The sequence below is a fragment of the Morone saxatilis genome, unplaced genomic scaffold (genome assembly GCF_004916995.1).
Source record: "Morone saxatilis isolate NCDOM2014 unplaced genomic scaffold, NCSU_SB_2.0 Contig20, whole genome shotgun sequence".
Classification (NCBI taxonomy): Eukaryota; Metazoa; Chordata; class Actinopteri; family Moronidae; genus Morone; species Morone saxatilis.
The window spans coordinates 9,154,485-9,170,382 of record NW_023339763.1 but is presented as its reverse complement, the minus strand read 5'-3'; the positions used below and the strand labels follow the sequence as shown (position 1 = coordinate 9,170,382).

Here is a 15,898-nt window from a genome sequence, read left to right as displayed (position 1 = left end):
TTATCTTATTTCGCCCACTTTATTTTATTCCATCACCTACTTTGTTAATGCGTATCACTACCTCTGTTATTTCAACTATTTCACGCAATTTATTTTATCGTCCTTTGTAACTGTAAATTGTATTCTTGTTGTGTTCTTTGTTGTTCTGTCAAAGCACTTTGTAAACTATGTTTTTAAAAGTGCTATACAAATAAAGTTATTATTATTATTATTATTATTGAGAAACATCTGGATGGGTCATGGTCTTACCAGCATTGTCCACTGCGATGCTGCTGTACGGAGGTGGAGCGTCAGCTGCTACCTGTGGACTCTCTTCTGGGTCCTCCTCATTGGGCAGCTGTGGGAGGGGAGGGAAAAAAAAACATCTTCCTGGTTTATTCAAGGCTACAAAGTACAGGCGGCACTGCACTGGCTCTGTATTTGAAACAGGAGCCTTTAAATAAAAGAGCTTCACTGTTCCTGCATCTTGTTCAATGCTTAACACCCAGGCCTCCTTGAAAGAGCATCAATGAAATGATCCAGGGCACAAAATAAAACACTGTAAAGAGGAAATGAGCAGCCACCACCACAATACTTCTTATTTCTCTCATTAAATGTAATAAACACGTGAGCAGGGCAATTGGTTAAAAACACCCAGACACAGTTTTGTCTGTCACGTAAGACACAGCAGCCAAACTTCTTTCACCTGATTCAGATTTTAAAACCAACCTCATTTTGATCAATTAATACCACCAACTAACCTCTGCAACAATGGGTTTACAGAGGTATAAATGACAGGTTAAAATCCCCCTTTGTTTGCTCTTTGGTGTGGTTGACACGTGATTTTACAGGTCCTATAGTTTCCTATAAATCCCTATAAAAAAGGAACCACCATCAATATGTAGGATTGCATTAGAGGTTAAATGGGGACAGTGCTAACCAGTACTTAACCAATTACTTAACTTAAGTCAGTCAGATCACCTGAGACATTTGTCTACGGGCATGCTTACACATACATGGAGGATTCATGACACCATCCCTTTAAATGATGAATTAATAATGAAGAATCAACGTTTACTAATTCAACAACTGCATATAAACTTAAAAACTCTGAGTCAATCAAACCAGTATTTCTGGTGTTCCTCTTTAAGAAATAACTACCAGATAAAATAACCGTTTCCAGGAACTAATCAAGTATTAATAATGACCACAATCATAATAATAATCATGATAAAGTACCGTCTGCCCTACCAAAACCTAAACCTAAACCTAAGCTAAGATAGATGAGCAGTGAACACACCCACTACGAAGTAAGTAAGTCATGTGCTGTCCAAACATTAACACACATAGAGGACCGTCAGCTAAATTAAGTTGCACATTGTAACGTTAGTATTCAACAATGCCGACATACAGTTATAATTAGTTATAAGCTATAATTTAACGCAGGACACCCACAATGAGAGACAAATCGCCCAATCGACGCACAACCGAGCTCACATTCATGTAACGTTAGCTTGAGCTAAAAATGCTAACGAGGAACCCGTTAAGCATTCAGGTTACAGAGCGGTTTTAAAGCAACAAAAAAAAAAAAAACGAGGTTAATCTCAATAAGACTGGCATAACTGGCAATAATGACATTATGCGTTGTTTAATAGGAAACCGGTCGTTTTCAGGAAGGTGAGTGTGAGCGCATTTAAAGTCAACGGTAACAACGTTAACGGGCTGTGTTCGATCTCTAACGGGTCTGACGGGGTTGTCATCGTTACCTGCTGGTATCGGGCGCTCGGTTCGGCCATTCCGACGTGAACGGCTGGTACTCAACGGAAGAGAGGGGACACCCGACGAAAGCGAAATTATATAACAGTTACAACGGTAAACTCAGTCCTCAGCCACAATCAAATCCTGTTTGTCACTCGACTGCTCGGCGTTCACGCACACTAACTGCTGTCAAGCTACAGAATTGGTCAGCGTTAAAAAGACGAGGCTTCCTGTTAGGGTTTGGAAATAAAGGTCACAGACAGCGGCGTTGCAAATTAATTTAGCTATTTTCAGTGAAGTAATGGTAGCCTCCATCATTACCCAGCGGTTATCCAGTCATTTATTCCCCATGCAGAGCCATTATCACTTTTATTCTTAAAAAAAAAATTCCGGTTCTTTTATTGTGAAAAACAACCGGAAGCTCTCCTCTTCATTCTCAATAATTGACGCAGGTCTTGCTCGCCAAGCGATTGACGTCATTGGCCACAACAAACTCTCTACCGCCCCCATTTGAAACAAAGTGAAACAACCACGACTAGTCACGTTACTGACAGAGCTAGGAAAATTAAAATACTTAGTAAAAGTTATACATTATGCATTACAGTGTGTCAAAGTAAAAGGAAAATCACAACTTACCTGTAACTTAACACATGAAGGGAGTTCAATTTGAACATGATATTTCTGTGGGGAAAAGAAGAGCACCTATGGAAAGATGTTGTTACACTTCTGAATAATTTGTTACAAATACAGTTAGATAAATCTCCAGCTTTATGTTTTCTGGGGCTGTTACTGGACAGTTTAATTGTGAATGAACAAAAGAGGTTATGGGTCAGTCTGGCTACAACGACAGGGTGTAGAATCATTTTGAGACACTGGAAATCACCTAACCCATGCTGTTTTTAGGAATGGATTTAGGTGATGTCCACATGGCTACTTTTGAATAGGTTACAGACAAAGTGGTGGGGAGAGAAGATATTTTTTAACATGTCTGGGGCTTCTTTCTGGCTTTAATAGAGGGAATGTCTGATTATTTTTGTACTGGCACCTGATGTAATCATTTGGTAACTGTATTTACTTGTATTTGTTTTATCTGTTTATTTGCTGTTGGTTTTTATTTCGTGTATGGTTTCAGGTAGTCCACTGTTGTATTGGGGATGCAGCTTTTGTGGATGTAGACTTGGACTTGGGTGTGTTACACTCCCTTTTGTTTGTTGGGTTGCTGTTCTGAGTTTGGAAAAAAAGGAGACAGTGAACATGACTTTTTAATTGTATAAATGTGAGATATTGATGATCTGTTGTCCTGGCAAAATTATCAGAAGCTACTGAAAAAAATCTTTAAATTTCAACTTGTTTACTCCCCTAATACATACAATATTAGAAACTGACTGAGATCAATACCCATCTTTAGATTCATGTGGTCACAATTATAGAGTAATTCAAGAACATCAGTAATTAGTGCATGACTTATATATCCTGTATCACTTCACATATTCTCTCAGAATAGGCATCATTGTGAAATAACAACAAATGCAACTGGGTCTTGTAAGGTTTTATTGTATCTTTATCTAAAATAAAAAGACAACAACAATACCTGTGACACTTTGTATGCAAGCTCAAAAATGGGAGAAGAATATCTCAAATTGATATCTTGTCAGGTTAGTGAGGGCTCTGGTACTTAAGGAGCACAGGGTACGTGGTGCCTATGTGCTTTTGGTTGTAGTGGTGGCAAACAATCTCCACGTCATAGAAACTGAACTGGACTTTGACACGCTCGTTGGGCGAGCTGAGGAAACAGAGAGTGTAGAGCGCGAACTCGAACTCGGGACTGACGCCGATGAAGATGCTCCCTTTGGGCTTTATGCCATTCTTCCAGCTGAACTGTAGCGCCAGGATGTGTTTGTTCTCGTCAGGCTGCAGTAAGAGAGAAAAAAAGAAATGGCAAGTGATGAGAGAGAGGAGAAGAGGATGGTGAGGGATGGGTGTCAGCATGATAAAACTTGAAGCGATACACAAGCTTTTTAGAAGATTGCCCTGTTGGTCAGCCATAAGCTCATCATAATATCGAACATAATAGTGTACCTTGGGTTCAGTGTATCATGCAAATACTTTGGCATGCAGTACGTTGCATGATACTTGGGAACTGCATATAGGATTAGTGAAAATTATGCAAAATAGGATATGGAAATGATCCATTGTTTCAAACTACAGGACATTCATTTCTGCTTAGTTCTCAGGATAAACTTGGCTACATCAGCTACACTCAGTGAGAGAGAGATTTAATGCTAAATATTTGGGCACAGATCATATAACTTTTCATTAATTTATTAGAAGTTAGTCTGTCTATACCTCAACATAAGCATGACCAACAGGCTAATATCCCAGAACATGTTCCCAGTGTTTTGCAAAAGGTGGGAGCAAACTTGGTCTTAGCAGGATGTGAGTTTCTTATCAGTGTGCAAGAATGATGACAAGAGCAAGAGATGAGAGCAAGACCAGAAAGAGTGCAAGTCAAGTTGAGGGGGAATAGAGGAGATGAGAGATGACAGGAGAAAGATGACAGATTTATCAAACGTGTGGGTATGAATGTGTCATGGGGGATATTTTAGAAAAGGGACAAAGGAGGATCTACATTATGGAACTACTGCACTGAACTGTATGAAATTTGCCTTAAAAAAAGACAAAACAGTAAAACAAAAAGGTCTCAGGTCAAAAAGGAAGCTGAATGGATTTTTAAATATAAAATAAAATATATTTTTGCCCCGTTTTGGTCCATCATAGTTAAAGCAAGAAACACATAGCATCGCACCTTAGGTGAATTTGCATTGACACTGTAGCCTTTGTAGTCAATGTGTCCCAGCTTTTCTTGTAGGTAGAGCTGGATCCAGTTGTGAAAGCCGATGACAGTCCGCCTTCCTCTTGTCTCTCCAACAAACACGTGTTCAAACCCTGAGGAGTCTGGCCTGGTGGGACACAGAGATATGCCATGTTGTCAGTTATTTTGTCAGAAGGATCCTTCTAACTTGTTACATGCTGAAAAAACATTTGCAAAAGGTGGAATTTCATCCGCTCATGGTCACATGCCACAAGCTCAGTTCAATTAAAGGCAACCTTATAACTCTAAACTTAACAGCTTTGCATCTATGAAAATGACCGAATTGTACTAAGTCATGTGTCATTTGTACAAGATGTGTTTAGTGGTTGCTTCCACCCAGAACACGACAAGTAAATATTTTCCGTATTGTTCTACGCAGTGATGCTGACTGGATGTGCTACATAGAGCCATTTTCTCCAAGTACGACCGTTACCATTATAGTGTCAGATTCCACTAGTGATGTTATATTTAGGTGCTGTGCCAGATTTCACCCACTTGCTGGATCCTCTCCTTGCATAAAGCTCAAACCAGATCCTGTACAGCTGCTCCTTGAATTTTGTGTCATCCGCTGGAGAGAGGTTCTTCTCCACCAGGTATTTATGAGCTATCTGCAAATAAACAAGAGTTTCTTTCATTAAACAGTCGCCACATACACACAGTGGACATTTTTTCCCCCTTAGGATGGGAAGCTCAAATGCTGGTATCAAAAGGATAATGCCATGTTCCAGGTTGTAAGATGTATAAATATAGTGAATCTTATTATTTCACCAATCAGCAACTGAAAAGACAATAGAGAAAATTTGGCGAGACATTGGACCATATTTTGATGTAAAACATTTAGTTAGTTACCATAAGTCACTAACATTAGAATTCAACCACTTCTTAGCTAACATTATCGTTTCATAGTGTTATACAATAAGGTAGTAAAGATGTAAATGAATGATGTCGTCTAACAAAGGTTAAAGGGTTATCAAATATATTTTAATTTTCGCTATCCACTGTCTTTTTACTTGCTGATCAATCAAGATCACCACAATGTTGATCTCAGCCCCAAACCTCACCTGGAAACGACTGCAGACAAAGCAAACTCACAACGCTCAGTCCTCACAAAATTACAGCTACCAAATACACACAAACCTGCAATTAACACATAATCGCTAAACCAAAGTAGCATACCCAAAGGTTCCTCTTAAACAAAACTAAGTCTTCCCTATTAAAGCGGATGCATGGCTCTTACTAACTGAGATCTGGCTAAATTCCCTAATTACATACACCAGTATTTAACTTAAACTCCAAACAACTGGGGCCTAATGCTGCTCCTTTCAAACGTTCACCAAAACAACTCCACAAAAGTAACTGGTCTTAACAAGAGAACAAAAAAATCCTTGTGTGATACTCCCCAAAATCTTAACCACAATGCTGAATACCAAAGGCACATCTATACTATAATCTACACTTCAAAAGCACCTTAACTCATTTTAGCATTCACAAACTTCAAGGGTCACAAACCTAATTGATCACTATTAGATACCAATCAGAGATTCCTCGTTTGTCACACTAAGGCTGGACAAGGGAGGGAAGAGCACCTAAGAACTGTAACTAAAAATATGTTTATTTTACAGAAATAAAAGGAAATTAGATAAAGACAAACAAAACACAACAAAAACAAAAATCTTGCAGCCAGACCAGGCGAGCTGCATCTCTCTGACAACCCGACAAAACTGATTGTGGATCTGATTTCTGTTCTGTAATTGTTGCCATGTTTTCTTGGTTTGGCACAGATGCCACTACCAGATATGCATGAGATACCATAATTGTTGCTAACAGAACAGAACAACAGAGTTTTCAGGGTTACACCTATAGAACAATATGAAGAACATTCAGAACCTGACCTAGTCAATATAATATGGTTATGAGTGCTAAAAGTAATAATCTAATCTAAAGAGCCATTTAAACAACCATGTAACTTCTAATGAATTCTCATTGATTCTTGAGTAGAAATAGGCCTTTATGAGACAATGTTTATTTCCAAATGTCCCCAAAGGTACCTTCATAGTAGAAGTGTGAATGATGGAGTCCAGGAACTTGTGGTTCTCTGCCACCTCTTCTGGGGTTACAATTTCTGGCTCACCGGTGTCACTCTCGTAGTTATCCAACAGGGAGATAAAGGCTGCGGAAACAAAAGCAGACACTCAATCTGGGATAATAATACATGATGTAATTTTTCAAAAACACGTAATATGGTTAAGTGCTGCCCAATCCTAGAAATTTCTGACATAATGACAATTATGAAGACAACCAAGCAAAGCTAGAGTATAAATAGAGTCTTTTAACTGAGATTTGTGTGTCTACTTTGATACATTTGGCATGAACAATTCAGAGTGGAAGACTATAGACAAACTAAGTACAAAAATAGAAAGAAGGGAGGAATCCTCCCTTTTTTCAATGGGACAGCGGCCTCAGGGTGAACTCTGAATACCAACTATTACATAACCAAATTCCCTTATACAGCTCTGTGCGAGGGCTCTACTTTCTCCTACATGCTACATAAATCTGTGAAAAGAGAAAAATTGCTGTAGGGAAGTACGCTTCAGTGGTTATCATGTGGAGGAAAATTAGAAGGAGAAGCCAGTGGTTGTAGGGGAGCATCTTTCCGCACCCAGTGCAGTGAAGTCCTGCTCTGTGCTTATGCAACATGTCACTGTTCGTCATAAGGAGATTATGAGTGGATGAAAAGGCTTTACTCTGAAGGGGGTTGCCAGAGAGGATAGTATCAAACTGGCAAACGGCGCAGTGAAATGTGTGAAGAGATACTGTCAATTCAAACATTTTTCCGACAGTGCAGTTGTGTAAGAGGCGGTAAGTAGTGCCGCATCCAAAAAAACAATCCAGTTGTAGGCTGCCTCATCTGGGAGAAAGATAACTCCGTTTGGTCTCGAATAAAACAACTCTGTGTACTACTCTCTCTACCTTCATGCACTTACCCAAAAAAGTCTCCTTTTTGAAAATGTTCTCATCGACAAATGTAAACAGAGGATATCCTGCTCCATCGTTGTCGTCATCATTGATGGCCATGCTGTCTCCAGCTTTGCCCTGCAGCAGGAAGAGAACCACCCAAACTTTTAAAAAAAATGACAAATAGTGTACGAAGGCTCACTGCTTTCTGTTTTCCCATAAAAATCTTAACAAATGCTCTTCTTGTACGCTTCTATACATTTTGCATTCAGTCATTTAATGTCTTAAAATGAGTGTTATAGATTTTTATTGATCAAGATGGCACACAAAACCAAGACTAGGCTCTTAAATTACAGTCGTATATGATAAGGGCTGCCTATTAGGGCGTAAACTGCACATAAGATGTTGTATCATGATTAATAAAGACAGCAGCCTCATGTTTGACTATGTGTGTGGTGCACCTGCAGAGAGATCCTGTAGTCTTTCCCAGGCTTGAGTCTGTTGATGTCATTGTCCCATAGCTCCTGCACCATGGCCGACAGCTCTCTGTCACTCTCAATCATGATGCGACTGCTCGGTTATGTTCTTGGTCCCGCTGTGGATGAGCTGTGGATGGTTTTTGGTCTCAGTGTATGCCTCTAAAGGAGCAGTAATTGTAGTAACAGACAATAATAAAAAGCACATTTAATATATATATATTTAAAACATGATGCAGTGCAAAACAATCTGTGGCTGTAGTTTAAGGCAGTTAATTCATATATTTATTCCTTTATAGATTTAAGCAATTTAACCAACTGTTTGGGAGAAAATTAGTCCAATTGTTTTATGTTTTGGTGTACAGATGATGACATTTTGATGTGTTTCAGCTGGCTAACTTTGTCTCTAAAGCCTGGAAAGTGAGGACAAGATAGATTATGTAATTAGTATTTATTCTGATTTCTATAGTATTATGTAGCGCATGTTTTGTCAGCAATTTAGGATTTTTTTTGAAGACAGGAAGGCCTAAAGTCTGTGAAAATTAAGTGGTTTTATTTATTTTTGGACTGTTAGAGTTATGCTTTAAATGTCATGTAAGCACATGTGGGCCAGGCATAGTTGTTTGTATGAGACAATAATGAAATGTCATTCATTTATTCATTCATATTTAACTATCCCTTGTTAAAAATGGCTTTAATTTATACACTGTATTGGGATATTTATTTCAGAACTTCAATTTGACAAAAATGTGATCAATTGAAAGCCGTTACATCAAAAATGTAAAAATACTTTTGGAGTTGACTTAGCACATGCTTCCTACAAAGATAAAGAAATTCATAGGTAATTATAAAAGTTAAAAAATACACATAATCACAAAACAGTGATTCACAGGGCTTTGATGTTAAGTTAATGGTGGCCTGTAATAGTCCACAGCAGTGCAAAAACATAATAGCTTCCCCAGCCCCCAGCAGAGTTTATCCATTCGACTCAACACTATATTCCACATAAACACGGCTGACAACAGATCACACATCCATGACACTGAGCTCTGGGTACTTCTTCATTGCCTCAGGCCGCATCCCATCAGCCACCACATCAAAATCCACAAACCTTTTTTCCTGGTTGAGGTTGAAACGCTGAGTGATTTGAGGTGTTAGTGAAAGTTCCTCAGTGTTGGTCAGGTGCTGCTGGTGGTTGGTTTCCTGTGTTTGTGAGAGCAGGTGTCTTTACGGGCATAGTAACAGTCAGTCAGTCAGTGTATGGAGAAAGACAGGCAGGGGCTGGTTGGGGGGGACGAACAGAGGGCAGGATAGGAGAGAGGGGCCATTTTAAAGGGTTATCCCCTGTCAGCAACTCTAGCCAAAGGGATTACACCATGTTGTCGTCTCTTTTCAATCTCAGGCTAAAACGTGGGCTCTTTGTTTCTTTAGTATTTCATTGTTTCTCTCTCTGTCACAGCCTGACCTCTGGATTACAGGGTAATTATGGGTCACGTTTCAGGTAGCAAGATGTTAGGGTTAGGGTTATATATTATTATATATTTGCACTATAGCTAAAACACTGCAGAAAGTTTGTTTTTTTTAAATCAAACAGTTAAATACTTACTAATATTTCTGATTTTGACATTTCATTCTAAGTGATCTTAACTCTTCAGACTAAATGTTTGGTCGAAATGAAGAAAAATTTAACAGCACCTTAACAATATATATATAAAGGTGACATTTCTTCAAGTTTAATAAAAGCCTTGTATCAGATTCAACACCCTCTGCTGTAGTCTAAATTGATGAATCTAAGTCTTTTATCAGGATTTGCTTCATTGCTTTTAAAGTATTTGAAGCATTCTTGCTAAATAATGTTAAAATAATTTTATATATTCATACATTTTACTTTTTTAATGGTTTCTAACTGTATTTTTTCCCTGAATGTTGTCTTTTTACAACTATAAAATAGGAGAATGGGGGGAAAAAAAACAAATTCTTGGTTTCTCCTGCACTTCTGTAAATTATGTATTGTATTACTTATGTGAAAATAAACATTTACATTGTACAGTAGCTAAGAGGAAACGGGACTTGAAGTCTTGGTGCTCTAGCTCAATTTTGCCCACCTAGTCTCATACTTGGGTGAGTCAGCAGTGTCTGTTGTGTGTGAAACACAATGCTAAGTGTAAACGTCCACTCTTGTACGGGCGGAAAAAAGCAAAAACTTGCGAGACATTTGTTTTTCATTGTAACAAAGGAGGCATACTGTGTCATGTTAATATTCTTTGACACCATATTGGAAGTTTTGTTGTGTTGTGAGGAACAACTACAGCAACTGGCAGTTGGTTTTTAGCTAGTTTCAGTTGGGGTGTTGCTACTTTCAATAGCAGCTCAACTGACATTGTTACATCCACCATTTTGTCAGCTCTCTGCCCAAGCAAATATTGATTGGTTAATCTTTTATCCACTCCTCACACACCCTTGTTAGAACAGTGTCTGTAGGAAGCCTTCTTGTTTCATTATGTTTTATAATCTATTTGTTATTTTGTAGAATTTCGTTTTTCTATGGTCACCTCACTCCTAACAAAGCTAGCTGTTAGCTGTCTGAGCTAACATATTGCTAATGCAACATTCTAACTGCTGAATTACTGTTGAGATGTTGAGATGTGCATTTTACTCTTTTCTCTTTTTAGATGTGGACTTAATGTGTATGTTTACTGTGCTGTACTTCCTATGGGGACTTCATGTTGATCATTTCCTGGTGATTATTTCTGCCTGACTTTAAAGCACAATGTAACTAACTTATTTTACAACAGCTTTGGTCTCAAGTCTTGTTTAACCTTTTTCTGATTTATAATCACCATCATTGAATTTATTGTCTAATGCAGCTTTTACACAATTGGTTTCAGTAAAAAACTCAAATTGTTATCTTCAACCTTTATTGGATGTGTGTTTAGCTTGCCAGATAACTGTGCATCTACACACATAATGAGGGCAGAAGAATTATGCTGGCACCAAAGTGTCAGCCTCTGAGCCAATGATTAAAATAGACAAAATGTTAAGTGGTAACATTTATTTTAAGGAACAGTATGTTTCAGATGTTTCTTACATGAGACATGACGCCACAGTGGGTCTGCATTAACAAAAAAGTTAATCCATGACTGAACTAGAGATTGTCTTTTCAACAGTCCAGATCAGCATCAATTCTGAAAGTCGTCTGAACTTCTGAAGCAGTGGGGAACAAATCATTCAATGTTGAAAAAGAACAGATTTGATGCAGCGTTCAATTTCAAACAGAACTGCTTACATGTAAATGTAAAAACAAAAAAATAAAATAAATTAACATCATACAAAATCATTTTTTGTATCCCTAGACAAGACATCAAGTTTCTATGGCCTCTCTTCGACACTAATGTTTGGCAACATTAAAAAAAAATGTTGTACAAAGGGTGTGAATAAATCATTCCCTAAATGTCTCTGCTGTTTACCACTTGAGGATTTCCTTTCTCACACACACACACACACACCAAAACCACCATCCCTGTATCCCCCATCAGAGGATTATTTACTGTTCTCCATTATTAAACTCTATATGAACAAACACGTGACTCAAACTAATTATGAAACCACTCCCCACAACCAATATCATGAAATCCCTCTCTTCACCTGGCCTTGCTGAAAGACAAATACATTTCCCTTGTAAATTAACTCATCTCAAGAAAAAGCCAATGTAAACATAATTTTCAGTAAAAAGGTAAAATAAAACCACACCCTGACAAAACACAGTATGAGAGTACATTGCCTTCATTGCTTTAAACGTGTGTGTGTGTGTGTGTGTGTGTGTCTAAGAGTCTTGGTTAGATCACAAAATTAACTGTATTATCCACCTTGAAGGTTGTTAGTTTGTGTCATACTTTTGACATATGACAGAAAGCTAGCCAAAGGGTAGATACTTAATATAACCATTAGGATATTTATTATAACAAAAAGGGCAAATGCACACTCCTCCTTTTCCCTCCAACCCAACACTTACAAGGGATAGTCGCTAGCTAATTGAAAGCTAACACCTTGAATTTACCAAACTGAATCCGCGATTCCAGTATCACCTCTTGTTCATTGTAAGCCTGCGAGACATCAAAACCCGTCACAATGAAGTGTATGTTCAATTAAGGAGCGACAGTAGACTTGTAGACATTAATCTACCGTATAATCCAGAGAAATTCAACCAAAATTTGGCTTTTTTTTTCTGTTAACTTGCTAGGCCACTAATCACGTATCCAAGTGTGTATCCTTGATGACCATAAGTAAAAAAAGTGAGTTTTTAAGAAACGCATGAGTCACAGTTTGCTATTTCTCTCAAAAATCTGAAACTGTGCTTGCCATTCCTGACTGAATACTTTCTATACATCAAATGTTTTATACCAAAGATGTCTGATCATATTCAAAACATTAACGATGGTACATGGTTGACGTGGCACTGTTGTGCTAATGCAGGGGTAATGTGTGATGGTTAGGTGAGATAAAGTGCATTCAAAAAGGGGGGGATACAGCAGTGAGGTGCCCCACTGCTGTCAGTCCTCCTCATCACTCCAGAAGGCATCTTCTTCATCGAGATCCACACCGTGGAAAAGTCTGCAACAGGCAAGAAAAGACACATTCAACCAATGTTTGTACTGATGGACAGCAAGTTTCATTGACTGATTGATTGAAGTGTTTGATATGGTGAACAAAAAAAGAGAAAACGGTGTCACTCACTGGTTGTAACAGGGTGAATGTGGGTTATTAAAGTGACTGTACGGGTTGACTTTGCTGAGCAGACCTAGACACAGCCAACAGAAGTATTGTTTACACGAGGTACAGGTCATCTTGTTACAGCCATCCACTTTCTAGAAAGACACAGAGACAAGGCATTAGTGGGAGAGGACTCAGCCAACAGCAGTTTACAGTTGTCACTGACGTAACCTGGGACTGGACATAGTCCCAAATCCTCTTTACTAGCTTCGCTCATTCTGTGTAAAACGTTAGAAATGAAAAGAAATGCTCCGTTTGTTTCACATTTAAAACAGTCGGCAGTGAATACTGACCCGTTGATTCAGTAAAAACCTGTTCTATGGCACTGTGACCAGCAGGGGGAGCCAAACCTGTATATTGGTTCCACAGCGTGGACAGCATTTGCAGTTCTCATTGAGCCAGTCTCTGCTAAAGGATTCTTCCACTGCTTTCTGGATCACCCTCTTCCCAAAGCGTTGCTCCATGAACTTTTTCCCCTCAGTTGTGGCTGACAGGTACTCATCTCTGAGGTTACGCAATTCATCTGTAGTACAAGAAAGATGACAGGGTCAGTGCTGGTTTTAACCTGAGGACTCAGGGTTGGAATTAGGAAAATGTATCTCTTGAACATCTTTAAAAAATATATTTTATGAATACAGCAAATAAAAAACATTATTATTATTATGTCTCGACTCCAGACAACACTTTAAGATGTGTGTTTGGCTTACAAAACCGAACATCAAAACGGTATATTTAGTTTAAGTATAGTTTATGAAATGTAATGCACTTAAAGTGTAGTAAGAGTGATATTTATATCCTTATATTTAATATTTATATGCGCCTGCCAGCTGAATGCTGTATGAAATGTTGCAAATAAGTTGATTTCATGAGAGTATTATCTCCTTTTACCCTCAAAGAGGTTATCTCAAAAATGTTACTTTAGCGTTTGCATGGCTGCAGACAGAGAATGAAGAAGAAATGATGAAACAGGATATATGCCTTACATTCACATAGTATAAATGCAGCAGACCAAAGCAGGATGTTAGCACTGTGACATAACTCAACATAGAATTGTGCATTTTCCTCCAATAAAACATAAAAAAAATAAGTCAACCTGTTGCTACACCGCCAAGTCTTTCAGTGACACCGCTCATTTTGTTTCACCATTGCAAAAGATTAAAAAAAACACTCCCAGGTCTTATTAAGCTGACCCAAGGAACGCAAGATTCTTTCAGCTGACAGCAGCGTTAAACTACATCAATATATAACAACCCTGACAAAATAACTATTCTCCTCTTGTTGCCTTAGGAACAAAATGACTGTATTCTCTGTGACATTACCTGCAGGGATCTTACAGTTGGAGAGACCATGATAACCCAGCTTGCACAGTGTGCAAAAAGCATACTGGCAGGCTGAGCAAATGCCCATGGTTGTGTCTGGCTCCACCATAACAGCGGTGCCGCAGGACAGACGGGGACAGTAGACCACGTCGGCCATGAGGTCCAGACTGGATTGGAGCAGCAAACGGTCATAACGGGCAAACAGCTCCTCATCCACCAGCTGCTTCACCTGAGAGATGAAGACGGAGGGATTGATGTGGTGGGAATTTATATAAACTCTCTTCTGAAAAAGGCACTTATTCAATTGTGAAGTGACATTCGAGCTCCAGACCGACACGGGCACGTAAACACTTACCTGCAACGGTGTGGCTAAGGAGGTACATTTGGGCTCAGGGCAGTTAAGGCACTGAACGTTGCCGTCCCGTATTTGGATCTGGAAGTATTCAGTCATGCAGGCCTTGCAGTAGACATGCTGGCACTCCTTAAAGCAGAGGCAGTGGGAGCCCAGCTTCTCTACGAAGCAGATGCCACAGCAGAACACCTTGCTGTCAAACACCCTCTGCCGCTGCGCCTCGTCAAAGTCCAGGAGCTGAGGTAGGAGGTCGGCACGCGGGTCCATCAACAGAACTGCCCGCGGGTCCAGTTGAGAAGACGAAGACAACTGCGGTTCAGACTTTTCCTTCTTCATGTCTTTTTTCTTCTCCTCAGCAGTTTCGGAATGACTTCCACCCTGCGTCAGAGCTGAACAAAATGCAAAAATTATTGATTTTACTTAACAGGTAAATTGACTGATGACCCAGTGCGTTCTTTATTCAGTTTGTTATACTAAATATGATTTACTTTTTATTCCTACACATGCTGGTACGACTATTAGAAAGCTATCGAGGCTAACACAGATGCATCCACAAAAGCCAAATGACGACATTCCTCTAACAAAACACCTCCTGTACCTGTGGCTGCAGGGTCGGGTTTCCTGCGCTCGCTACCTGCCTTACTTCCTCCCCTGATGACTTCCAGAGGAGACTGGATGCCCAGGAAGTCCAGAGCCTCCTCTTTGAGCAGCTGGATCCACGTGAAAAGAATCACGGAGCCGTGGTTCTCCTCCCACAGCTCATCCAGACGTCTGCACAGAGCGCTCATCTGAGGAGGCAACAAAGGAAAACAGGTATCGACTCTCCATCTGAATAGTTCGGCAAACCTTGCTCACATATTCGGGTCCGCTTTTGTATAGTATAGTTACAGAATTACATAAGAATTGAGTGAGTTCGCGTGAGTCTTACTTGTGCTCTGGTCATCCATTTAGAGCTGAGAGTGAAGACTGGTGAGGATGTGGATGGATAGTCTGCAGGAAGCTCAAAGTTGAGCACCAAAGGAGGTAAGAAGCAGACATTGTATTCAGTTTGCTTCTCTCCTGAAACACACAGAGAGGAAACGAACGCCTTAATAAGAGCAGGAGAGGATGAGAGCATAAAAGACAATCCCCCTCGTGTAATGAGTTCTGCTTGAATCGTGCACCTTCGTTTCTTTACAAAGCTTGTCGGCGGGTGTACCTTTGACAACAACTTTGAAATCAGGGGGGAGCTCCAGACAGACCTGGATCTCTCCCCCCTGTGCAGACGAGGCCCGGTGGAACTCCTCCTCATCATAGATACTTGCTAAAGCAAGCAGCTCATCCTCCTGGGCTTCCTTGTCCTCAGACATTTACATTCCTGCAAAAAAAACAACAACACAGATAGATAGATAGACAGATAGATAGATAGATACTTTAT

General features: G+C 39.5%; 3 protein-coding genes across 3 annotated transcripts in view; all 3 read right to left on the bottom strand.

Annotated features, from left to right (window-relative positions):
* LOC118331895 (NEDD4 family-interacting protein 1-like) overlaps positions 1-1,926 on the bottom strand; it is a 7,511-nt gene extending 5,585 nt beyond the window's left edge. The window contains exons 1-2 of the mRNA XM_035666991.1: positions 1,746-1,926; positions 250-337 (exon numbers count right to left, since the gene is read on the bottom strand). Of these exons, the coding sequence (XP_035522884.1) occupies positions 250-337; positions 1,746-1,775 (118 nt within the window). The 5' untranslated portion in view covers positions 1,776-1,926. The remainder of the gene's footprint in view (positions 1-249; positions 338-1,745) is intronic.
* A 1,467-nt stretch (positions 1,927-3,393) lies between these two features.
* Positions 3,394-8,127, bottom strand: endou2 (endonuclease, polyU-specific 2). The gene is made up of 6 exons (XM_035667097.1): positions 8,026-8,127; positions 7,594-7,702; positions 6,658-6,779; positions 5,105-5,217; positions 4,544-4,697; positions 3,394-3,648 (listed from the first exon to the last, which is right to left on the bottom strand). The coding sequence occupies exons 1-6, from the start codon at positions 8,125-8,127 to the stop codon at positions 3,394-3,396; spliced, it is 855 nt and encodes a 284-aa protein (XP_035522990.1).
* Positions 8,128-11,077: 2,950 nt separating this feature from the next.
* Positions 11,078-15,830, bottom strand: rnf14 (ring finger protein 14). Its single transcript, XM_035666333.1, has 8 exons — positions 15,680-15,830; positions 15,410-15,540; positions 15,080-15,269; positions 14,485-14,870; positions 14,130-14,358; positions 13,161-13,333; positions 12,775-12,905; positions 11,078-12,651 (listed from the first exon to the last, which is right to left on the bottom strand). The coding sequence occupies exons 1-8, from the start codon at positions 15,828-15,830 to the stop codon at positions 12,591-12,593; spliced, it is 1,452 nt and encodes a 483-aa protein (XP_035522226.1). The 3' UTR covers positions 11,078-12,590.
* Between the last annotated feature and the right edge of the window lie 68 nt (positions 15,831-15,898).

What these genes read in the sequence shown, in the direction of transcription:
- endou2 (XM_035667097.1), bottom strand. Translation starts at nt 8,127, where the DNA reads ATGATTGAGAGTGACAGAGAGCTGTCGGCCATGGTGCAGGAGCTATGG. An exon ending in TTCACACTTCTACTATGAAG is followed by an intron (nt 5,218 to 6,657) that starts GTACCTTTGGGG and finishes GTTTATTTGCAG; the next exon opens with ATAGCTCATAAATACCTGGT. An exon ending in TCAATGCAAATTCACCTAAG is followed by an intron (nt 3,649 to 4,543) that starts GTGCGATGCTAT and finishes CTCTTACTGCAG; the next exon opens with CCTGACGAGAACAAACACAT.
- rnf14 (XM_035666333.1), bottom strand. Translation starts at nt 15,830, where the DNA reads ATGTCTGAGGACAAGGAAGCCCAGGAGGATGAGCTGCTTGCTTTAGCA. An exon ending in TTTCAAAGTTGTTGTCAAAG is followed by an intron (nt 15,541 to 15,679) that starts GTACACCCGCCG and finishes TGTGTGTTTCAG; the next exon opens with GAGAGAAGCAAACTGAATAC. An exon ending in ACCCGACCCTGCAGCCACAG is followed by an intron (nt 14,871 to 15,079) that starts GTACAGGAGGTG and finishes CATTTTGTTCAG; the next exon opens with CTCTGACGCAGGGTGGAAGT.